The sequence below is a fragment of the Scomber scombrus genome, chromosome 9, assembly GCF_963691925.1.
Source record: "Scomber scombrus chromosome 9, fScoSco1.1, whole genome shotgun sequence".
NCBI classification, from domain to species: Eukaryota; Metazoa; Chordata; class Actinopteri; order Scombriformes; family Scombridae; genus Scomber; species Scomber scombrus.
The window spans coordinates 8428153-8452960 of record NC_084978.1 but is presented as its reverse complement, the minus strand read 5'-3'; the positions used below and the strand labels follow the sequence as shown (position 1 = coordinate 8452960).

General features: G+C 36.4%; 3 protein-coding genes across 3 annotated transcripts; 1 reads left to right on the top strand and 2 right to left on the bottom strand.

Annotated features, from left to right (window-relative positions):
- Positions 1 to 1578: 1578 nt before the first annotated feature.
- Positions 1579 to 8769, bottom strand: asb5a (ankyrin repeat and SOCS box containing 5a). Its single transcript, XM_062425569.1, has 7 exons — positions 8059 to 8769; positions 5860 to 5939; positions 4349 to 4456; positions 3958 to 4108; positions 3314 to 3448; positions 2466 to 2657; positions 1579 to 2324 (listed from the first exon to the last, which is right to left on the bottom strand). The coding sequence occupies exons 1-7, from the start codon at positions 8261 to 8263 to the stop codon at positions 2197 to 2199; spliced, it is 999 nt and encodes a 332-aa protein (XP_062281553.1). The 5' UTR covers positions 8264 to 8769; the 3' UTR covers positions 1579 to 2196.
- Positions 8770 to 9126: 357 nt separating this feature from the next.
- ctso (cathepsin O) lies at positions 9127 to 18784 on the top strand. Its single transcript, XM_062425571.1, has 8 exons — positions 9127 to 9441; positions 11598 to 11703; positions 12684 to 12808; positions 15077 to 15244; positions 15536 to 15657; positions 16961 to 17124; positions 18154 to 18246; positions 18391 to 18784. The coding sequence occupies exons 1-8, from the start codon at positions 9262 to 9264 to the stop codon at positions 18423 to 18425; spliced, it is 993 nt and encodes a 330-aa protein (XP_062281555.1). The 5' UTR covers positions 9127 to 9261; the 3' UTR covers positions 18426 to 18784.
- Positions 18511 to 23908, bottom strand: tdo2a (tryptophan 2,3-dioxygenase a). Its single transcript, XM_062425568.1, has 12 exons — positions 23752 to 23908; positions 23474 to 23579; positions 23249 to 23339; positions 22777 to 22847; positions 22218 to 22345; positions 21879 to 22065; positions 21582 to 21689; positions 21371 to 21482; positions 21100 to 21157; positions 20601 to 20680; positions 20186 to 20276; positions 18511 to 19978 (listed from the first exon to the last, which is right to left on the bottom strand). The coding sequence occupies exons 1-12, from the start codon at positions 23784 to 23786 to the stop codon at positions 19825 to 19827; spliced, it is 1221 nt and encodes a 406-aa protein (XP_062281552.1). The 5' UTR covers positions 23787 to 23908; the 3' UTR covers positions 18511 to 19824.
- Between the last annotated feature and the right edge of the window lie 900 nt (positions 23909 to 24808).

Genomic DNA, 24808 nt, shown 5'->3' with positions numbered 1-24808 from the left:
ATTGTTCTGAGTCTTGGTTTAATCCACGTATTAATAGTGTTTCTAACGTAACAGGTCGGGTCATGTAACCCTGCTTAGTCCATTCATGTCATGCTGTCACGCTGGACTGGGTTTTGTTGTTGTTTACGCTTCCATGGCAACGGTCTACTTCTTGTTCTTGGTCGTGTGGCAGCACACAGACAGCTGTGGTGGTGTGCTGCCCTCCAGAGGTCGCTACATGAACTCAGAATTTTAATATCCAATATTAAAAGTGTTGGGGAGTAACTAATTACATGTAACGGCGTTATGTAATTTAACTACAAAGTAAATGTAACTAATTTGTTACAGTTACTGAGAAAAATGTGTCGTTAAATGACTTGCTTATGAAATGTTGATTACAAAGGGGGTTACATCTGAAGTCAGATCTTGATTTTGCTCAGGAGGAGGGTTTTTTCCCCTCATGTTTTAATATTTAACATGCTACTGAGTACATACATCGCTGTTTTTTTAATTATTTGAAATCAATAACCTATATACAGTACATACATATATATGTATTTAGTATTTTGTAAATAAATCATGACGTGGACCTTATTTGGACATGGGCTTAAATGGTGTCACACTACCAATTAAACCCATGCCACACCTTTTACTTTTTTCATAAAATATCTTTATTTTATATTCCAAAATCTACATGAACTAATGAATTTCAAATGAGAAATAAATCTTGCTTCATGAGAAATGATCTCCCTCATACATCGTGTTATCTATGAAAAATACCAGAACTTAGATTTTGGTGGACTTCATGGATATACTTACCATAACAGTTGAAAACATTTCTTAGAAAATTAGAAAAAGTAATCAAATGTAATAACTTACATTACTTTGATTAAGTAATTGAGATAGTTACATTACTTATTACATTTTAAATAGGGTATAACAAGTGATATGTAACCTGTAATTACATTTCAAAAGTAACCTTCCCAACCCTGAGTATTAATGACTACAGTCAGCATTTAACAGTCTACTATCAGGCTGTTAAATGCTGACTGTAGTCATTTTAAATAGGTTCTTTTTCTTCAATGAATGTCCTTAATATCACTGCCTTATTTATTCCTTACTTATTTATGGTTTGAATGTCTACTTTACTTGCCCGACCGTTGTGTGAGTCAGTATTTACCAGTATATACCATTTATTCCTTTTCTTTATATAGAGAAACTGCATCCATCACCAAGTCTTAAATCATGACAAGTAGGGCAGAGTCAGTGCTGCTTTTGGAGTAGACAGCCAATTCCAGATTAATTGTATTTTTATATCATAACTGCTGGAATAAAAATAACAAAACAATTGGCAATATTCTATGTTACTGTTATAAAAGCAGGATTTGATTTATTTATATTTAGTTGAGTGTTAAAAATGTTTTGCTTTATTTCTCAGTTCTATAGTCATATTTTGCCCGTATTTATTCAGATGATTATTTCAGAATGTTTTAGGAGGATTACAAAATTTCTGGATTAACTATTGTCTCAGCAATAAGAACAAGCACTTGCTGCTCCACAGATTTATTTTTCCATCTGGGACTTTTCAACAAGGTCAGCCTCCACCAGTTGTCACCACTCAATAATCCAAGCTTAAACTTTTCAACCACTTTTGTTTACCAAGTTTTGAATTTGATTGTATTTCCTCTACAACACCAAGTCAAACTTCAGAAAATTAAAGCACAGCCCACAATGACAACATAAAGTATTTTAAAAGGCAAAAGAGTTCATAGAAATGTTTTATTATCTAATAGTGTATAATGCATTTGGTATCAAAAGCAAAACTATGAATACTCATTCACGTATAGTGCAATTATGTTACGCTGATTTCAAAGTGTGACAATCTATTGTAGCTACTGCAACTAGTAAGGCATACTCTGAATACTTCAAATCTGAATTGCAAATAATGATTTCTTTATCGTTTTAACCATAATTTATTCGGAAAAGGCTAACTCTTAAGCCATTTTCACCAACCCACTGCTTTACATTCATTCAGGTCCACATTCACACATAGTAAACAGCTACTCAGTGGCTGTTCTGTGACTAATTTCAATTAATTGCTCGTGCTACTCTGACTGGCAGATAAAGGCAAGATGATTTAATGAAGACAATGTTCTGTTTGAGTCAAAGGCGTATGTCCCATTTACAGTAGGCAGACAAATGTAGTTGTTCTGCCTATCACTGGTACTGCAGGTAGCTCCTGAGCCTGTGGGGCAGGGGGAGGTGGGAAAGGAGATGGAGTCTGTCACGGCCAACGCAGTTTCTGATGCACTGACGACACAGCGGGCTCAGCAGTCGTGGTGTAGCTATGAAAAGGATGCAATTAATATATTTTGCAAGATGGACATAGAAAAAAATCGTAAACAACTGGCTGACAACTGCTCAGTATTTTTTAGAAATTACAAGCAAGATAAGTAAACAAAGGTGTATGCCTGGCCAACTTTTACCTTCATACAGCATTAGGAAGCCCTCTGTTAGACTGCTAGGTGGAGCCACATCTACCGGCCTCTGAAACTCTGTGTTCCTGGCGTTAATGTCTGCACCAAAGTCCAGCAACAGCTTCACTACTGCTGTGCAGTCTTGTTCTGCAGCTGCATGTAAGGGCGAATCCAGAGATCTGCCTTTTTGTACATCGGCACCTGTATGAAGGATATTTTGAGATTATGCATTATGTCCATTTATCAAGGAATCACTATGCATTTCTTCTGCCATCAAAATGTTAGAGAGGACACATGTCTTACAGAAAGAAATTACTCTCAAATACTTGTAAGATATCATCTTTATGTGGCATTTATTGTCATCCAGGAGTTATTTTGTGATTGACATTTTTCTTTCCATCATTTCACCTTCTCTTCCTCTGTGCAATGATTTCTGCAGGATTTCAGCAGCCCTGAGAGAGAATGGGTGTGTTCTTGGTGCTTTCAGTTAAAAAGTGGCAAGACAAAGTGGGCTATATTTGATTGCTGCACCACCCCTCTCTCAAATTTCAATTATTTCCTTAGTCTGCTGGCGTTTTCCCTCACCTTGATTTGATTTGATAAATTAACAAACAAAGAAAAAAAAATATATTGTTGATAATTTAATTGCTGTGTTTTAATTGTTTTAATAATTGTGTTCAACTGTGTCTGTCTGTGGGTCTGCATGCTTCTTCAGAGGCTTTTATAACCCTGTGTTTGCATCCATGTACTGTATGTGTTTGCATATTCATTTCCTTGTATTTATAATATACTGTATGTTCTTGTGTCTGTTCATACAGGGCGTGTCCATGTCTGTATAGGGATGCAGAGAGGCTGACCTTCCCTCAGGAGTTTCCTGGCACATTCCACCTCTTGGCAGACGCAGGCTGTATAGAGGGCTGTGCCCAGGTGAGGAATGTCCATGTCCACATCTGCCCCCCAGGTCACCAGAGCATCCACACAACCATAATGACCTGGAAGTAATGGAGCGTGAAGGCAGTAATCAGTGACAATGTGAGATAATTCTCCAAGCTGTCTACTCGAGTGATGTTGGGATATATTTTTAAAGGTGTTTTTCACAGTGCACGTTTATTAGAAAGTGTTTTATAGAGCAGTAAAGGACACAAATGTAGGTTGAAAGACAGGATCAAGTGTACCTTGTAAATAGTTAAAATGATATGTGGTTGTATGTAATATGAAATGACCAATATTGAGTGGTAGTGTTGAAATATAAACCTTTCTGAACCTCTAACATTGGCCTGAAACTTAAGACCAATGTCATTCCATCGGAACGTAATTATACTTTTAATGCATTTGGAAAAGCGTTCTTAAATAACACAACTTGCCGTCAAACATCGTAGTATAGATTTAAGATATATTGTTAAAATAAAACAAAAAAACTAATAAAACCCTAACATTTAACTATACTGTATACACAAATAAATCTGAACATATTAGTTTATGTGTTTTATGTAACTATTACCTTTACTGGTCGCCTCATGAATTGGTGAAGGATGGTACACGAGGCTCTGGGGTTTTGCTCCATTTTCCAAAAGAATTTCAGTGCATGCCACACTGCCCACTGTACAGGCGTTGAACAGTGGGGTGACTCCATCAATTGTAGAGGCACTGACCTGTGAACACATTTTTTAATTGTTATTTTTAGGCCTTGTTTGTTTAACCATGCAAGTTGACTAATAGCAGCAGCCTGGGGGGAACAGTTGAAGGGGAACAACAACTTAATAGCTCTGCAGTGGCTCTAAAAGGAGATCTCATTTGTCGCCTCCACCCAAATTTTTCCAGCCATGGAAATTGCATTTGACCTGTGCAGTACAGCAACATTAAAGAGTCATGAGGTCGCAATGAAATCTTACATTTGCTCCTGCATCAATGAGCGCTCGGGCACAGGCACCATGGTCTCCAAGACAGGCCTCATGAAGCGGTGTCACATGGTCTATAGTCGAAACATTCACATTGTGACCCTGGAAACAGAGTCAAACAGACATAAACATTTTGATTTGGCAAAGGGCATTAAGCAACACATGACCTTTGTCAACCTCTATTGGTGAACACTAGGAATTGCAAGGGTATTAATAAAGCTTATCTGTAAAACAGGCCCATCATTCTCTGTTGTGGTTGTCAGTAATGGACTAACTATACTGTACAGTCACATTTTAACAAAAGAAATTAATAAGCTTGCTAATTAAAGTGCAGATCTAAAAGAGTTCTGGTAAACAGCTAATAAATCACTGTGTAAATACCATAATTATATCCCTGCTTTGTCCTGGGCTTGTCTAACTTATTAAGAACAAGGCAGCAGTGGGCTTTGTAGCTGAAATGGATTGCTCTCTTGTAGTCACAGTCCTTCATCTGAGGGCAGCTGAAAATGCAAGTGGGAAAGGAGAGTCTCCCAGTTTCTCCTTGTGAATGTTGTGAACATTCAGTCTGTTTGACTGATGGAATCAGCTGGGAAATAGGGTTTTTTAAATTCAGAAATCTGAGCACATTGCAAGGTCATCTCTTTTGCAGTGAATAACAACTCTATATCTATCTCTGAACTCTATCTAACAAAACTATCTTTCCTCATTTGATGCCACATTTATATAGTAGTTATTGTGGTTAGAAATGGTTACTATTATTGTTTTTTTAATGTTAGTGTTGTATAACAGTTGCTTAAATGGTAAGTCATAGTTCCGCAAGCTTGCACAAACAGCTTTTTATCCAACATTTACCTTTATCACAACATTTGTTATTCATAGTCAGATTTTAACTATTTACAGTTAATGAAATAAGAAAGACATTAGCTGAAACTCTTACAACCTGTAATAATTGGATCACTGGCATTGTAAGCAGCTCATTATTACCATAATGTAGCTTAAGCTTCACATTCATATTCAATACAAGTATATGATAATTAGTCTGATATAGTTATATGTCATGTCTAGTAAAGAAGACAGGTATTCCTAACCCTTACATACTGTTCAGGGTCTAATTTGACCAATTCTTTTTACATTTGAGAGAAGAAAATAACATTAAAAACTGTACTTTTAGTCAGGAATTTGACGAGTAATCCTCATGTGACCCAGAATATACAAAAATGAAAATATTTTACAACTTTCTAAAAATGTTTTTGTGCAACTGATACACAAAATTAAGAGAGGGAGCTCTAGTAAAAACCTAAATTTAATCTATTAAAACAATTATAAATATCATAAAACACCTGTGATGTGTGATGCTGATGTGACTTTCATCCCGACCTCCTTATCTGAGACTTTACAAAGCCACTAATATGAATTCAGTTGCACACAGACAGGATCGTTACAGACCCGATGTGTACAGATGAGGGGTTGCACATGACTCTCCCAGGGGACTGTCTTCTCTTTACCTGTAAAATGAGGGTCCTCAGGGCCAGGAGGCGACCCTGACAGGCAGCGTCATGCAGGGGTGAGCGGTCTGCCCAGGATCCTGCAATGGAAATAAGAAATTAGTGCATACTTCTGCTTACACTGATTATTATTTAACTAATGCTCTTATTAAGAGCCATTTACAATAACTGCAGAGGAACAAGCTGTAAAAAGCTTAGCGACAGTACAAGAAGATAATAGTGACAATGTCTACAGTAAATTGCACAGCCAATAGTACAAATATTCCATCTATTTTGGAGTATTACTGACATAAATTATCCTATAATACAGTTATCAATAGGACCAGTGTGCAAGATTTAGGTTGATCTATTGGTAGAGATAAAATATAATATTCATTAGTATATTTTGATTAGTGTATTATTACCTGGAAAAAGAATTGTTGTGTTTTGTTACCTTAGAATAAGCCCTTTATATCTACATAGGAAGCGGATCCTCATTGAAGGAGCTCGGGATGTTGCACCGCCATGTTCATACTGTAGCCCAGAAGGACAAACCAAACACTGGCTCTATAGAGGACCTTTTGCCTTTTTTGTGAGTTTCGCGACCACTATAATTCTCCTGCACACTTGAAAGGGGAGGGTTATTAGTTTGCTGCAATCTGCAGCCTCGCTGCTAGTTAACACTAGATCTTACGCACTGGTCCTTAAAGTGTTAAACTAAGAACCTTCAAAATTAGGTTTTGCAAAAGTGTCTAATGGATAATATTAAGTTTTGAATATTAATTATGCTGAGCTGAATGTAATTAAACAGATCTGACAGTTATGTACCAGTGAAACTTATTAATTGTATCGTACAATTAAATCTCTTTACTCACTCTAATATTTTTCTCATCAAATCCAAATGTATTAATTATAGTTTATAATGCTACAAGTACAGCTGCCTAATGAAATCCCAGCATCAAATCTGAATTCATCAACTTCTTCTTCTTCATGATTTCTTCATCAAAATTCATATTTTACCCCTACAGCTCTTGCATGTTTTATCACAGTCTAACTAATGTCTGAGTTGCACTAGGATTTCAAGTAGCTTAAGTTTACCACATGGGAAACAGGTTGTTATGAGACTGCCGGTGCCTGACTTGACCTGCCGCTATAAACTAATCTCATTCACAATCTAAAACAACTATATCAGAATCAGATGCTGCCATTTGAATTAAATGTGATTAAATCTGCCAGTAAGCACACCTTGGTCAATGTCCATAATAACAGCAAACGCATTCCATACATTAGCATCATCATCTTCTTCCATTTCAATCATAACTTACAGATAATAATCAGCCTAGTGTTTTCTAATACATTCATGCAATTTTATTCATGCAGTCTGCTTTCCATGACTGACATTAATTTGAAATAAAAAGACCCAGCTACAGACATCAGACATCAAAGGAAGACCATAAATACGGGGCTGTGACTAATATCCTGAGCTTGGCTAATTAGTATTCCATGGAGTAGGTCCACTTTAAATTAAACATCCCCTTGAATAATAGCTGATTATGTTGTTGTCCGGTCTATCTTTCCCCAGAATGTGCCTTCGAACCGCCTGTCCCTGAGAATGTAAAGTGTTGTTTTGGTTGCTGTCTGAGTGTGGAAGGGTGCACTGCATAGCTGGGAATGGAAACTAGGGCATGATGGGGGTGGGTGAGGGAAGAGGGGGGTATCATGACTGTGTTCTATTAATACATAGGAGAAAAAGATCTTCCAGCCTACAGTGTCCACGTTTAATATTAAATGTGCAGTTAAGGATTTATAAGTAGCTATTACGCTAATAAGAGATAAGTTGGGTAGCATTCATATCTTCAATATGCATCAGTGTGAATAGAATTAATGTTTTTTGTATTCATTGGATTAGCGATGCAGTATTTATAGTTCATTTGTACACATGGAAATTGTGAGTGCATAGATGTGTGTGTGGGGAGTGTGATTTCAATGGAAACATTTATATTTTCTACATATGACCTTATGTGCCCGAGATCAAACATAATGCTCAGTTTACTGTGCAAACACAGTTGCATTATGATAATACTATACACTGAATCTGCCTTTAGTGCGTAGTTATGTATAGATCAAACGTTACAGTCTGTTAGAACAAAGAAGCCATCTTATGGGGGGAAAAAACCAAAACACCTCTAAGGCTTTTTATGTTTATATCAGAGTACTCACCGTGTTGTTGGCCATAATCATAAAACTCTGCTGATATCCTGGCAGCCTCTTTACGGTTCCCACGGATAATGTAGAAGTATGTCAGCAAGTTGAGAGAAATCTTAATGAAGAGCTTGAAGCAGAACAGTGCCAAGATGCTAAGGTAAACATTGGACAACTGGGCCGTGAAGGGCTTGTTGGTGAGTTCCTCTGTTGGGTCTGACATTTCCTCTGGCACGTTAGAGAGGGGCTTTGGTTATGATGAAGGCAGGATCAGATGCCACTCATAAAAGCACAAGAGTAGCCTACTTTTCTCTCAGTGTACTGACTGGCTGGCTGGTCCTGACAAAGACTGGTAAAAAACATTCACTGCAGCTGCTACTGTGCCTGACCTACTGCAATGTTATTGTACCGTGTGTGAGTGGGTGGGTGTTCACATGTTATGCAAATACAATTGTAATATACAACAGAACTGCTTCTGGTTGCAGATAAGACATGAAATGCATTTTTTAATAGGTTTTTACTCATAATAGTATTCAATTCGGAATAAATGAGATAAAATCACATTTCAAAGTGCATTTTTGTATACATTTTTACTCATGATAGAATTTAATTAAGTAAATAAACATTAATTTAATTCAAATTAAATTGAAAAAAATATCTTTTAAATGCATGTTTGCATATATTTTAGTATAATTCTGGCTGAATGCATTTTGCATAATTATTTAGTTGTGATTGAATAGAATCCTGGAAAAAATAGATTTACATTTTTTGTTAAATTCTGGATAAATGCAGGATAAAATCCCTCAACTGTAGGACTGTGATTTGCAGCACTTTGAGTTATGATAGTTGGGTATTGTGATGTTTATAAAAACATAAATGCTTATGTAGGCCTTTTAAAAAAATGATGTATTTATTACTTTTGGTATCAAGGTACAAAAAACATACTCATGTAAGCCTATTTCCGCATATGTTTTATATTTGGGTGCACTGCCAACTCTCCATTTCTTTCATTTTAATCAAAAAAAAAAAAAATGTAACTCTTTTTTTTTTTACATTTTAACTTCATGCTTCAATTTTACTTTCTGTTTCCAATGCAACGCGTCTTGAATTTTGCGCATGCGCATAAAAATCCTCACGTTTTCCGCGAACATCTGAAGTTGAGTACTTCCCTTCTTTATTCACCGCTGCTCTGCATGTTTTCAATCGACCTCTCTCCTTTAAATGAGGGGCGACCAGCTGTGTGCGGTGTTTGTAGCCACTGTTTCCACACTCGTTTTTCCTCTGCGCTGTCAGGAAAGAAGCTCTGATGACAGCCGGACTGATTTCGGGTCGTTCAGAGAGCAAATTCACCGCTTGCATGAAGTCAACAGCGAGGAATTCATCCGTCATCTCTATTTTCAGGTAGGAGAGAGTGGGAAGTAAACAGAGACACTTACAGAAAAAAAGTCTGTTGACACTCAACACTTTTTACACAGGTACCAAAAGCAACCACACTGTGCGTCACTGTAGACCACGCCCACTCGTGTTGAAAAAGGAAATGTTATGTTTTGGTAGAAAAAAGTGAAGCATTATACTTTATATATTCATGGTTGATTATTTTCAGGGTTGGGAAGGTTATTTTGGAAATGTAATAGGTTATACATTACTTGTTTACAATGTAATAAGTAATGTAACTATTTCAATTACTTAATCAAAGTAATGTAATTTATTGCATTTGATTACTTTTTGATTACTTATATTTTCTAACAAATGTTTTCAACTTGTAGGTGTATTCATGAAGTCAACCAAAATCTAAGTTCAGGTATTTTTTATGGATACTGACATGATTTATAAGGGAGATCATTTCTCATAAAGCAAGATTTATCTCTCATTTGAAAATGTATTCATTGGATTTTGGGATATAATATAATATATTTTATGAAGCAAGGCAAGGCAGCTTTATTTATATAGCACATTTCAGTACACAATGGCAACTCAATGTGCTTTACATAAAACAAACATTTAACAGTAAGAATTGGAAATTGGAAATTGGAAAAAAAAAAAACATGCAATTTGAGAAATAAAAATAAAACCCAATAATAGTAAAGACATGGAAACATTATACACTAATAATAAAGAATAAAATAAAAACAAAGTACAGAAAAATAGAAAGAGAAATAAAATACTATAATAGAGCATTAAATATAAGGTTGAAGCATAAAATAATGATTTGCTTTAAAATCATTAGAAGGACATACAGTGCAAATGAAAGATTAAAATTTAAAGTGCTTTGAAAGAGCTCAATCATAAGCACAGGAGAAGACAAGTGTTTTTAACCTGGATTTAAAAATGTTCACAGTTGGGGCTGATTTCAGTTCTGCTGGTAGTCTGTTCCAGTTGTGTGCAGCATAACAGCTAAAAGCTGCTTCACCATGTCTGGTTTGAACTCTGGGCTTCACTATCTGACCTGAGTCAGTAGATCTCAGAGCCCTACTGGGTTTATATTCTACTAAAAAAGTCAAAAGTCTGGCATGGGCATAATTGGTACTGTGAGACAATTTAGGCCCATGTGTGCTCTAAATAAGCCCACGTCATGATTTATTTACTATATATATTAAAAAAAAAAAAAAAAAAAAAGATTTCAAAGACTTAAATATTTTTTAAAAAATGAGGAAAGAACCCTCCTGAGCAAAATCTTAAGGGTCTGACTTCAGATGTAACCCCCTTTGTATTCAACATTTTCATAAGTAACTGTAATTTAATTACACATATTTTCAGTAACTGTAACAGATTACAGTTACATTTATTTCATGATTAAATTGTGTAATGTCATTACAAGAAACTACTTACTCCCCAACACTGATGGTGGATTATTCTGCAATTCAGAACAGTAAGTGACGGGTGGATGAGAAACTGAGACCATCAAAAAGTATCGCTACTATAATGTAGTGGCAGTGTGTTTGGATGTTTAGAGGAGCCACTAACAAAAAGAAGATTTTTTTTTCTTATAAGTGAAAAGTTGAATTAATAAGAAATAAATGAGAATATTCAGAGGTTTTGCTGTTGCAGCCTTATTATGCTTGGATGGACTAGTATATTATGGCAGCTATCTAAGCTAAGTTAGGCAACTTCAATAAGTGTTATTTACATTTATCATGTTTTTATTTATTGTTTAAGACTTCATGGCCCTTCTCTTTTAACATCAATCATTATCTTATAATTGTCACTTGTGCCATCTGTTAACTCAGAGTACTTTATTAGCACATCCATTCTATTATTGGATTATTAATAAGGTATTAAGGAATTAACATGTAAGCTAATAATGTAGCTGGTTGAGATGCAGCTAGATTTAACAGGATTAAACGATTCATCTTCAATGTGTCATATTGTATTAACTGATTGTATGTTCTGTATGTACAATTTAGATCTGCAAATTAACTATACGTGTCAGGTAATCGCAGTGGAGTAAAATGTAGAATCAGCTCCGTGTTTTTTGCTTCATATTCATCTTCTTATTGTTATTACGAAAGACTATTTTACTTTCATAATAATAACTAACTTAATATGTGTTTTTTAAGAATTCTACAGAGCGACACGCATACCTGAACTCAATTTCCACAACGCCACACTCTGCCAAGTACGGCACCAACCAGTTCTCTAACCTCTCACAGAAGGAATTCAGAGGTGGGCTTGAAACATTGTCACTCATTGTAACTTTAGCAGAATCTAATTAATATTAAAATTAAAATGACATTTTTTTTTTCTGTGTTCGTGCTGTCTATTATTTATTATTTTTCTGTCACATTTCTCAAATTGCTGTGAGCTAGAATGAGCGTTTTTGCTCATTCCAGCTCACAACCAGTTACAATGTCAAGTGTTCAACCATGAAACTTGGCATGAGATACACATTTTACACATTGGGCTTAGCAAATAATGGCCATAACTGATTAACCATTTATAAAGCTGGGTTCATAGTTTCAGTCCATGATTGAAAATATGCCTACCAAATTATTTTAAACCAGACACATAGGGTGCTCTGCAAATGGCAAAGATGTGTATTTCAAAACCCAGTGGAAAGAATGATGCCAACATTGGTTTGCATGCTCTAGGGGCAAGTATTAACCGAAATCTGAAGTGCCATATTCATTGGCGCTGGAGGTTGTGGCCAATCACACATTTGCTCATAACTCAATATGTCTTTTAGCAATCCTGGTTCATCTCACTGGAGTCATAATATTGTGAATTATTGTAATGTGCAGGTTTTCTGATGATGAAACAACTGCGTGATTGGTCTCACTACTTCCATAAACATAATTTTAGCAGCTGTAGTGACTTTGCTCGGCTGTGTGAAGACTGAACCTGATCGTTTTTGCTCACAGCTTTATTTTGACCAATTGAACTGTTTCTTTCTGTCTAGTACAAAAGGTTTGAACCTGACAATTGCTGCTTGGAGCTATATTTGTTTATTGAATCTGCTATTGAAGCAGCTTCTTGACAACCCAGGTTGCTTCATAAGGTGAATTGTATTCAGCTATGTTATGTCTGTGTAGTGGATTGTTTTAAACTCAGCTGATAATCTTGACTGGTCTGAATCTGTACATTGTTTATGCATGCATGCATCTATGTATCCAAGTATGACTTTGAACTTTATCTGTAAACCGCAGAGCTCTACCTGCGAACAATCTCTGACAAAGCTCCTCTCTTCTCTGGACTGAAGACAGAGGGGCTACCAGCCAAATTTGACTGGAGGGATAAAGGAGTGGTGGCACCCGTCCAGAACCAAGAAGCAGTAAGGATTACACAGATGGATGCATATAGGAAACTTTATAGAGATATGGACACAGTTGGATTACATTCAAACACCTAAATATGTTTTAAACACAAATATAAGGAGCCCCACAAAAGGCATGAGTCATCAGATAATGACAAAATAATGTTGACTAGTAGGTTTTATTCCTGAAATGTATGTGACCCGATCAGCTATAGAGAAAACTTCTCACATTTAGATTTTAGAATTTTGCCAAAGTCATTTTTCACATCCATACACTGTAATCTTCTCTTGCACGTGCTATAAAATGCACACACTGTAGAGCCCGTCTGTCAACAGCAGCTTTGCAGCAGGGCTTAGGTGGACACAACATAGGATTGATATTTGATGGGGATTATTGTAGCTGATACCAATTCAGTAAAATATGCCAAGATCAGTCCTGATACTGATCTTTCGGATCTACATCCCTTATTAGAGTGCATTAACTGTCTTGTCGTCTTCTCGTTCCCTTTCTGTTCTGACAAGATATTAAGGTCATGATGGCCATCAGTTAATATTACCATGTCTCAGATCTAGAGTTGAATATACATTTATTACTAATGTTCAAGGAAAAGCAGGTGAAAATGATAAAGTGAGCTGCCAAGTGTGACTTTGGCTGTAAGAGCAGAGTGGTCCTGGGGACACGGACACGGAGTGGTTAGTGAGATGGATTCAGATTCAGATTCAGACAACTTTATTTATCCCAAATGGGCAATTCATTTGCAGCTTTCCCACATACATAGACCAACAACCAATCTGCTGCTTGTCCTCTATGAAGGTTCAGTTTCTGCTCCTTTTCTATTGTAACTGTTTTCTATTGTTAGTTAATTTGCCGTTGGGGCTGATACATATGTATATATATTTTTTTTATTGTAAAGCTGTTGTCTGAAGGGAGAGTGAGATAATATACACGGAGAAGTCTGCGCAAAAACATATATTGTACTCTTGAACTCAGGCAAGGCTTAGTGCTCCAGGGAGAGTCTGTACATGACCACACTCACCTGCTGTACCACTGCTGTACTGCAGTTTGTCTGTCCAGCTGTCCTTCTCTCTGGCTCTGTCTGTGGACCTGCCTGGGTTAAGCTTCCACAACAGATAAACAGCAGGAGAGAAACAGTCACAAAATGTAATGCAGTTCTAGGCACAAAAACACTACATGTCAAGCCACTCACAACTCCTAAATTCTTTTTGATCAGGTTTTTCCATTTCTCTTTCAACATTCATGATTGAAGTGTATTTAATCGTTTTAAAGGAGAGAGGAAATGGCCCCTAATATTCAGTATGATCAGCACTAATAACTGATTTTATTTTCAGCATTGATTTTCAGCCATGGAACCATATTGAGCAACAAAATATTGGATTTTTACACACTGAGAGCTCAGGTTTTCATCATAGTCATGGGAATTTACACCGATCAAGCAAACTGAGCATAGTCCAATGCTGTTTGGAGAATGAGATTACCTGTGCAAATGTTACAGAGCAAGTGATGCACTCAGTTACATAACGTTTCCTCTCTCTCTCTCTCTCTCTCTCTCTCTCTCTCTCTCTCTCTCTCTCTCTCTCTCTCTCTCTCTCTCTCTCTCTCTCTCTCTCTCTCTCTCTCTCTCAAAAGAAATATAAAAAAGAGGAGAAAAAATAATGTTTCAAGAAATCAATATGATCTACTATCAGATGTGAATTAATAGGAACAACTTTTGGCATCAAAAATATAATTTGATAGTCACCCTTAAAGATCAAACATGAACCAAAGCAGAAATATGTTGAGTTGGTACACCTGAGGTGTTTTTGTCAGTAGATGGCAGCAGAAAACAATTAGTCACAGTTCACTCTGACTGGCCAGATCATCTCACCTCATCACCACATACAGCAACATCCACTCTCACTGTACATGCCTTATCAAAAAACAAGATTTTGATCCACAATGAAATGCCATCTGACCTAGTAGCCATAGTAGTCGGTGCTTTTCAGACTGACACCCTGTTTTATCTACATTGTTTTTTGTACTGGAGTAGTTTTTTTTTTAAGATAAATTACAGCAGTGATTTTGCCAACAGGGAGTCATGATAACAGAGACCATCATTAATTAGAAATGAAGTCTCTGTCATGCTGAAGTGTCCTTTCACAAGACATTAACCTCTCTGTGGACAGGGATAAGAAAAATGGATAGTAAGACATGACACGGTTCTATCAGAGTTTGGATACAGATTTTTGTCATGCTTTCTGTAATCCCTTATCATTTCATTTTTGCAGTGTGGAAGTTGTTGGGCTTTCAGCGTGGTCGGTGCCGTGCAGTCCGTCCATGCCATAGGAGGCTCACAACTGGAGCAGCTCAGTGTGCAACAAGTTCTGGACTGCTCCTTCCAAAATGAAGGCTGCAATGGAGGGTCCCCAGTGCGGGCTCTGAATTGGTTAAAGCAAGTATGTTGATATTTTCACATCATTTTGGGCAATGATAATTTCTGTGTCCTTTAAGTGACAGATGAAAGATGAGACAGCTGTGAAAATATGTCCATACTGTTAAATTTGAGCTTTTTATACTGGCATATATTTTAATTAGAGAGATATGTTGTAAGCAAAACATGATTTAATTGCTATTCTCAAACATAAGTTAGGAAAGTGCCTGTACCCAGATCTTCCATAAATAATAAGAGTGTGAATTTTGTATTAATATAACTATATACTCTCTGAGATTAACTATTTTCAATCCAGACCAGAATTAAAGTGGTGCCTCAGTCAGAGTATTCCTACAAGGCCAAGACAGGAATCTGCCATTTTTTCTCCCAGTCACATGGCGGTGTTGCTGTGAAGAACTTTGCTGCACATGACTTCAGGTAAAAGACACATCTTCAATGTATTTATAAGCAATAAAGGCTAAAAATTAACAAAGTTGTATTTGGGTAAAATCACATGGAATTTTAACGTGGTTTTTCATAAAGTACCAAGGGCGGAGGAGAGTGGAGGGGGATTGGTCCAACGCAATGACAGACCACAGTGTTTACTGTGTCAACACAGACATGGATTACCCAGTAGCTCAGAGGTTCTTGACTCTGGGCCAGTCATTTTTGCCCAAAGGTTACTGTTAGATAAAATTAATCAGATCTTCTTTATTTAATATTGAATAGGACCTTAACTCTCACTCATGCTTATGTAATACTTTTTTTCTTTTTTTAATTAACACAGTATTGAGTATTTTGTGCTCACAATAACTAGACTTTGAATTCTGAGTTAATGTAGTTTTAATTTAAATGCAGTATAGTTAACAGAGTTTCTAATATTTTAACCTAATATGACATTTTCTTATCCCTGCTTTTTCATTCATTTTGACACAACATGTATTTGAGGGAGTGATTTATTTGAAAAAAAATGTTTCAATATAATACAAGTTTTGAGTGATTAAACTTGAAAGTAAAGCAAAGATGCAATAATTTTCAAAAGAAGTTAATGTGAGTGTTCAACTTTTACTAAAATACATTGTATCTCAATACTCCGTTGATTTAGTCTGAACATTTGACTTTAGAAAAATCAGAGTGCTGAGTCATTAAGGGTGGGGACCAAGGGGTCATTTGTCTTAAAGGGGCTTATGAGCAAGATCTTAACTACTGCATAGCAAAGGACAAACAAAGTTTCAAAAAGACAAGAAGCAAGACAGGATGCAAAATAGCTTCATTCTTTATAGATTTGGCACATTTGACTTAGACTGCATATCCAAGAAGTCATGAGCTTAGAGAGGAGGATATCACAGCTGTCCTTAATGGGTGAACACACAGTATGGAGTGGCAGACGGTGCCTGCATATGCTCTGTATGTACAACAGAGATAATTCGGAAAAGGACAATTTTATGACATATGAAAAATGTTTACATACTAAAAATGTTAGTAAGAGGTAGTTTGAATAGTTAGTAAGAGAATGATACACTGTTTGGGTGAATGAGATGAGGGGAGGGTTGAGAGATGCTGGATCAGAGCAGGCGGCACAAAAATAGGCCAAAACTGAACATGGCAGTTTGTACTCTCCATCCCCATAGATCTCCAAACCCCCTGACTGAAAGTAAAACTCACATGATTATACCTCAAATAGCAGTTCAGTCACAAGAATAGCTACCCCAAGAGTAATTTGTTCTGTTATTTTCCCCAGTGGTCAAGAGGAGGCAATGATGGGTCAGCTTGTGGAGCATGGTCCTTTGGCTGCTGTCGTGGATGCTGTCAGCTGGCAGGATTACCTGGGAGGAATCATCCAGCATCACTGCTCCAGCCATTGGTCTAACCATGCTGTCCTGGTTATTGGATATGACACTACTGGTACATGCCACTGCTATACTGTACACAAATAAATCTTACATGTTTCTTTCTTACACAATAATTTATTAAACAGGAAACATAATTTTCTCTCTAATAACGTTAATTGAGGAAATTAGATGGGCAAATGTGTCAATGGATTCACTGGAAGAAGCCAGGGTGAGGGTCCTTTCATGATTCAACATCAAAACAAGTTTTAAAATCCAACAGCGATTGAACGAACTAAAAAAAGTTTGTTTCATTGCTATCATAACATTTTAAACTCTTTCTCTCTCACTCTCTGCTCCCTCTCACGCACCAGGTGTTAAATATTGCACAAGCATACTGTCTTTCCATAAATGTCCTGTCATGCCTGAATAAAACTGTAAGGAACATTAATGTAAAATTCACTGATGACATAAACAGCTTGATGAAGCCAGGATTGTTATGTATTTCAGATCTAAAAAGGGATTAAGCCTCCCTCTTTTTGAGGCGATGAAGTTTAATGTATGAGTGAAACAGAATCAGTCCCAGCAGTGAGTGAAAAAATATTTGTGTTTGTGTTCTTGGTTCTGTTGGTTTGTCATCCTGTTGTCGTCCTCTTTGGTACACTGCGATCAGAGAGACCCGGGTAGGTAAACAAGACTGTTTTGTGTGCAGTTCTTGACGTCATGTTAGGTAATTTCTAAGTATAGAGGTTCAGAAAGTTACCTCTTATAGCTTTGTGACAAAAAAATCAATATGCAGAGTTCAAAATGTTTAAAGTTTATGAAAAGTTGACTTTGAAGGTACAAGTATATTATAACAGCTGTTATATTATCAGCATGATATCTCGGCTGCTTCAGTGATTATGGTTCACACACAGCAGGATTTTATATTTCCTAACATTAATTATTTGACACACTTGTGTTTTTATGGGTATTACACAAGAAAACAAGTGATTATATAACAATTTAAAGTGGTTTCAGCTGCAGCACCCGCACACAAACACACACTTAGTGCTACTTTACCCTGTAAATAATTCAATGTTGAAAGGCATGTTGTCTGTTTTAGGGGATATTCCATACTGGATTGTGCAGAACTCCTGGGGAACTACATGGGGGAATGAGGGCTATGTTTATATAAAAATTGGCGGCAATGTTTGTGGTAAGTGTGATCTTTACATCTTCTCACTTTATGTTGCAAATCTCCTGTTAGTGTGGAGTGTTTATGTCGCTATGCACTATGTTGCTACATCACTATCCCCGCAGGGATTAATACAGCATCTCTTTTTTTCTGGTCTCTTCCTAGGTGTTGCAGATACTGTGGCAGCTGTTTATCTTTGACAGCGTTAAGTTTATTTTTGTTTGTGTGAGTGACTTTCCATGTATTAAATACAGCCAACATCAGTCACCAGTTTGCCTTCAAGGGTCATGTTAAATAATGTTTTTTTATTGAAATGTCACCATGTTACATCACAAAGAAAAGACAAAATAAATCATTTATATGCTGATAAATGTTGAATCGTAACTGAGCAATCAACACACACAACACTGCAAATACTGTAATAATAAGAATAGATGCACTTTACAAAAATGCATCTTATTAAATACATAAAGTAGATACATATTATTGGTGATATGGCTCATAAATTTATCTATACAGAGATCACATCAATTACTGCATAAATACATACAAAAAAGAATTTAACATTATATAGAATAATATACCAAATATATCTAACATCTACATTATTAACATTATGTACACATTTCATGGTTAGTATAATCTGATTTTACATGCTGTGCAAATTGTTCTGTTGTTTTAGATGTTGACATTGTTTATACTGAGGTTTATCATAATCTTATCTACTTCCTCTCACACTTGAGCCACATCACTATAGTCTGAAGAGCCTCCTCTGCATGCTGACATGAAATATGATGTATTTACAAAATCCCATCATCACCAGCAGTTTGATCGCTGCTCTCACTGATCTATTTGCTTTCAGGTCGGTCAGTGAATTTACATAATTTTATTGAGAAAACATCTAAGCAAGTCTTATCAAGGAGCCATCTGCTGTGTGACTGGTCAAGATCAGAGATTAGAGTAAAATAGTCTAATGTGGCTATTTGTTGTATGCAGGGTAAGACCCTATTACAGGTTTGATTTTGATTTGTGAACCTCTGTGCTGCAGACTGTTCAGCAATATTTGGCCTGATTATAGTGTCAAACTAAATTTTCACCTAGCTTGCAAAACATTTAAAAGTACAAATTGTGTCATGTATATTTATGTGTCAGAATGTGGTTTAAAAAAGAAATCCCAACCATCTCTCCATAATTGATATTGTTGTGGTTTACACTGTCAACCATCCTTTTTTCCTTCCTACATTCAACTACAATATCCCTTTTCTGGATACTGGATAACCTTAAGTTGGGATGAAAGATGATTTAAAAGTGACCTTTTTTGAGTTTACAATCAAATATAGGTTATAGTTCACTCTAAAATCCTCATAAGACTGCCATTATTAATACAAGATATATCAATATGAGAGCTTTGTAAGGTGTATCAACCTGATGTCAATCTGAGGTCCAAGACTGAAACATCATGTGCTTTGTCAGTCGAAATTTGAAGGCCACCTCTGCACCTGTCACCAACTCTTTTCAGCTGTGCAAAGGATCTACTGCTTCTAGGTCAGTTGCAGTGATACAAAGGGAGTCAGAAGAGACGACTGAGATCGATGCTCCCTAGTCAGAGTCCTCACTGCTGCAGTAGGAACTGTCGCAGCACTCGGCCATGTAGAGGAATGTGTGAACGTTGGGATTCATCTTGGGCACCCAGTGACGTGGCACCAGAAATGTTGCCAGGTTGAATAGATCCACAAACACTTTGTAGCGGTCACTAGAGGAAAGAAAGTCACATATTAAAATATTTCACTCATGTAGTTTTATATCATAATTGTGCATCTTGTTACAAATTGTACTTTTCAAAGGACAAAACCTTCATCAAACTACTGATGCCAGGTCAATTTAGATAAGCACAAAGTAGTTCTTTTGTTGTGCTTGCGGTGTGAAGTGTTTAATAAGTAGGTTAAAGTTTAAACAATACCTGACAGTAGATCTCAGGTAGTGGTAGCCAGATGATCCTCCTGTGCCAGCTTTGCTGCCAATCATACGATGCACCATGCACACATGATTGTCTAAGGCAAAAAAAAAGAACAGTAATATTAATTGTGATATTCGTGATGTTTGGCTCTGCACGTTTCATTTTAGCTGTAATTTGTTCAGACATAAGTGAAACGGGTCAGTAAAAGATTTATTTCATGGGAATAGGCTGTTGGATTGATCAGCAGGCATGGTGGATGTTATTTCTCTGCCTCTTAAGTTCAACTAAGTTTAGCCCTGAAAACTCCCTTGTTAGTCCAGCTCTGCCCCCAGGCAAAATAGTAGAGCATTGATTTGGAGTATAATTTTTTCTTCCTCCACCATTTTCATGTTTATTGGTGAACATACACAGTACTTACATCTCCATTTTGTCATAAGGGTGTCAATATCCATGAGGGAGGTGAGCAGTTGGAATGGAACCTGGAACCTCGGCTCTTCTCTAAAAGGTAAGGGATCACTTTAGGATTTGGAAGGACCACTTGCAAATGAAAATGTATTTTGGTGGTATTGATATCAGTTGTAAAACAAGAGCAACTGCTGTTCACTACTCACTCGCAGTTAAAATCTTAAACCCGACAGTTTCACACTAATTATCACCTTCTAATGATTAGCACAGAACTCTTGACACATGCAAACCCTTAATGAGCCTCATGTGACATGCCTTTACAGCACAGGTTTCAAAAGCCTGGTTACCTTTGAGTAATACTACTCGTATATCACCCAATGAAGCAGTGGAAGACCATGTGTGCACTTTTCAGTAAGTGTATACAATAACTATATGAATCTTAGGTAAACAGAACAGATGCACAGCATACAGTGAAGTAAAGGTGAAGAAAGGCTGTAAAAATTGTCACATACCTGTAGAAGTAGATCATCAGAGCACCTTGTAGAGCCTTGTAAGAGAGCCGCCTCTCACCTTGTTGGTAAAAGTAAAAATATACATTTTTAAATATATTATCTCCACAGTAGCTCACAAAAGCACATGGATAACATTCATAAATTAATGCATTAACATGGACACAAATTGAGTCAAATATTGACTATAAACACAAATGTGAAGTCCTGGAAAACACAGGATTGTGACATCTGATTAATCAGTCATTTTTATCTGTTGACAAGAAGCAGTCACCTTTGCTGAGGAGATGATCATGACGTTTCTCGTCAAACAGGGATGTGAAGAGCTCTCTCTGTTTGACCAGCTCTTCCATCAGTTCCTCCTTCTCCTCAGAATCTGGCATTTTCTAAAAAAACATAAATAAAAATACAGTCTGTGTCAATCATCTTTGCACTCCGGGAAAAGCAGAGAGAGTTTGTTCTGAAAGCTGGAAGTCATATTTTACCTCAAGTTTCTCCTTCTCCTGATTCAACCCATCGAATATATTGATTTCCAGCTTTTCCCAGAAATTGAATCCATCTGCCTCCAAGCCAGGGGTTCTCTCCAGCCACTCCTAAGAAGAATAGTTCAAGGTGTTATTACATTAATACCCTATTCAGCAGGAGATGGAGATTCCTATATTTATTTATTTTTTTAGTTTATTTTGCACAAATTTAAATTACAAAAAATCCTAATTCTTATTAACTTCTGACTTAATCTAAAATTTGACAATGTGCAGGTGGTTGATGGTTTTTGGACATACCTCTACAAGTTTTAATAGTGTGCGCTCCTGTTCAGTGACGAGTAACATCTCACTATCATGACCCTTGAAGTTGTCCCTGTAATGACGTCTGTTGTAGGGAACCCTCAGGTTGTCCGGGACCCCGATTTTGTTCTCCAAGAGCCGAAACTGAAGGCTTTGGAAGCCAGAGGCTGCAGACAGGTATTCCCTACACATATCAAATCACACACACAAACACATGAGTAACGCATGCATGCACACAAAGCTGACAGTGAAAGAGTGTACTATCATGGAGGAGTGCATTATGTAACATTTTTAAAGCTGAAGTAGAGCTGGCTTAGAAGTTATTTATAAGCTTACCTAAAGTCAAAAAAGTCCAAGGCTGTCATTGTTTCCAAAACTGCAAACTGTTCCACCAACAGTCTGAAGATCATTACAATCCTGTGGATGCGAGTGTTGACTTTGAGCATGTTGCGCTCATCACGGACCTGGAGAAATAGTAAAACTGTTAAATATCTATTCAAACAAGAAAAAAAAATTGTAAAAAAAAAAAAAAAATCTTATAGAATGACTAAATGAGACAAGTTCAGTCTGCAATCCAATATAACCTTTCTTTTAACAGAGACACAGTGAGATCTGACTATCATAGTGTTCTATCATGATTATGTACCCTTCAATTAATTTAAATTGCTCTACTTTGTGATTTATATTCTGAGCAGACTTTAATCTGCAATACGGCCAGCTCATATCAATAAGACCTGAACTCAGTGGAACAAAATGTTCTGCTCTAATTCAGGGTGTTTAAAAAATGGGATCATATATTTTCCTGCTAATCCAACTTTTCCCTTCATATAAAAAAAAAAAAGAATAGAAAGTAATCACATAATAAATATTATTTCACCAAAGGCAACTGACTCACATGTCCACTGATGAAGATCTCTCGCACTGAATCAAGTTCAAACAAGATCTGTTTGAACCACAGTTCATAGGCTGAAATAAAACACAAACATTTTTAGCATCATACAATATAGTGTTATAGTACAAAGTATACAAATAGCTCAGTAAGCAGTCAGTGTTAATTACACTGCAAAAATGCTCACTTCAATAAGTTTGGCCTTATACATTTTAAAGTAAAAAATATTGCTTTTTGATAGAAATTAATTTACTATTATTATTATTATTGTTCTCTTTTAATAAGAAAAATGTCTCCCCTGGAATGCAAAAACCCTCCAAAAACGTATATGATTAAACATTTAAAAATATATCTTTTTAGTTAAATTACCTAAAAATGTAAATACAATTAAAGGTTGAATACAAGACTAAAGCAACAGTTTTGTTTTCTTTGAGACAAGACAATAAATATCTATTTAACACTTCAAACCTAGTATTACCTTGATGGGTGACGATGAAAAGGTGCTCATCATGGATCTTATTACCCTTCAGTTCACTCTGTAGTACTTGAGCTTCGACTATTTTATCGAGCTGAGGATTTGAAAGAAATGAAACACTTAAATTGAAAACAAATATAAAAAAACCCCCAAAACAACAAATCCAAGTACTTTCATTAAAAAGTCACGTACAAAGACAGACATGTGTAATTGGTGGTATTTGCCTACCTGCAGGTAGTCTCCATAGATAATACCTCCTTTACTGGCCTTGTTAACCCCTGCCTGAGAGGCATCTTCATCATCTTCTGTTTTGGGAGGCTTGTTTTTGAATAACCTGCAGTGTGAAGAAAGGCCTTTAGTTACCTGTCGTTTTCCCATTAACACAATCAAATCATGTTGAGCATTTAAAGTAATACAAGTGTTAGAAGGTTGTTACAAAAGATTAAAAGCAAATGAAAAAAATAAAGCAGCCAAATTCCTTGAGTGCAATAACAATGAAAACGTACAAATGCCTCTTCTCAAAGTACGGACATCCACTCATGACTTGTCCAAATCAGTTGCAGCAAAGATGTGTTCTTCTTCCTCGACTATTGTTTACTAAATTTGCCTTCAACACAATCCAGATTTTTAAAGATTCACCTCGTCCAATCACTCATGAGGATACAGTCACCATCCGGCCCGCCTCTTATTTGCCCCATGGAGCTATTTACCTACTGGGACCACCTTCTGGACTTTGCTTGACATGCTAAAAGAACGGTCACAGGATCCGATCCAAATTTTAACTCTGAAAGAAACAACAAGTCACAATTACACACCACTTCCCTGCAAATTATCAAATCATTTTAAAACAGGAATATTTAATATCCTCAGTGTGAGACGATTTTAAATTCATAATTGTCGCACATGATACTAATACTGATCTGAACAAATAAGTTACTGTATTGAATAAGGTTTTCAGGAAACTTCTCTGTGGACGTTGCTGTTCTGGTCACAGGGCGTCTTCTGTGTTTACTCTCAGGGTTATATCTGTGTGTATTGTCTATTACAAATAGTGAACTTTGTTATATAAGTGTCTGACTGAGAGGAATGGTGTGTACAGTATTTTAGCATCACGTAGTCATGCTGCTACATACATTTTAAAAAAAATATTTTACCCTGAAAGTTCCCTAAGCCATAACTTACTTTTTAAAATCTACATTGAGAATACATTTCTCTAGGCAGAAAATATATGTAGGGTTTGTTTTTTTTATTTCTAATTATACTAAAACTCATCATCTAAGGTGCTCTAAGTAACAAATATTCTCATGACAGTATTACCTATCACAAGAGCATAAACAAAGAGTCATAAACGCAAGCTGGAGTCCATCTGCGTTAACCTTTTCCCTTTTCTTCGGGTCATTGGACTCATTTGTAAATATTTGCAATTTAGTTAATGTTTTATTCAGCTCAGTGAGCAACATTTGTGAAGTGTGGTTTCAAGGTTTGTGTGGGAGTGTGGATTATACATGTGTTTTCAGAACGTGTTCCTAAAGAAAGTACACAGAGGTTATGTTTGTGTTTCTT

What these genes read in the sequence shown, in the direction of transcription:
- asb5a (XM_062425569.1), bottom strand. Translation starts at nt 8,263, where the DNA reads ATGTCAGACCCAACAGAGGAACTCACCAACAAGCCCTTCACGGCCCAG. An exon ending in CAGGAAACTCCTGAGGGAAG is followed by an intron (nt 2,658 to 3,313) that starts GTCAGCCTCTCT and finishes TCCTTCATACAG; the next exon opens with GTGCCGATGTACAAAAAGGC. An exon ending in CTTCCTAATGCTGTATGAAG is followed by an intron (nt 2,325 to 2,465) that starts GTAAAAGTTGGC and finishes TCCTTTTCATAG; the next exon opens with CTACACCACGACTGCTGAGC.
- tdo2a (XM_062425568.1), bottom strand. Translation starts at nt 23,786, where the DNA reads ATGAGTGGATGTCCGTACTTTGAGAAGAGGCATTT. An exon ending in TGATCATCTCCTCAGCAAAG is followed by an intron (nt 21,158 to 21,370) that starts GTGACTGCTTCT and finishes TTTACCAACAAG; the next exon opens with GTGAGAGGCGGCTCTCTTAC. An exon ending in TACCTGAGATCTACTGTCAG is followed by an intron (nt 19,979 to 20,185) that starts GTATTGTTTAAA and finishes TCTTTCCTCTAG; the next exon opens with TGACCGCTACAAAGTGTTTG.
- ctso (XM_062425571.1), top strand. Translation starts at nt 9,262, where the DNA reads ATGAGGGGCGACCAGCTGTGTGCGGTGTTTGTAGCCACTGTTTCCACA. An exon ending in TCCGTCATCTCTATTTTCAG is followed by an intron (nt 9,442 to 11,597) that starts GTAGGAGAGAGT and finishes GTGTTTTTTAAG; the next exon opens with AATTCTACAGAGCGACACGC. An exon ending in TATTGGATATGACACTACTG is followed by an intron (nt 17,125 to 18,153) that starts GTACATGCCACT and finishes TGTCTGTTTTAG; the next exon opens with GGGATATTCCATACTGGATT.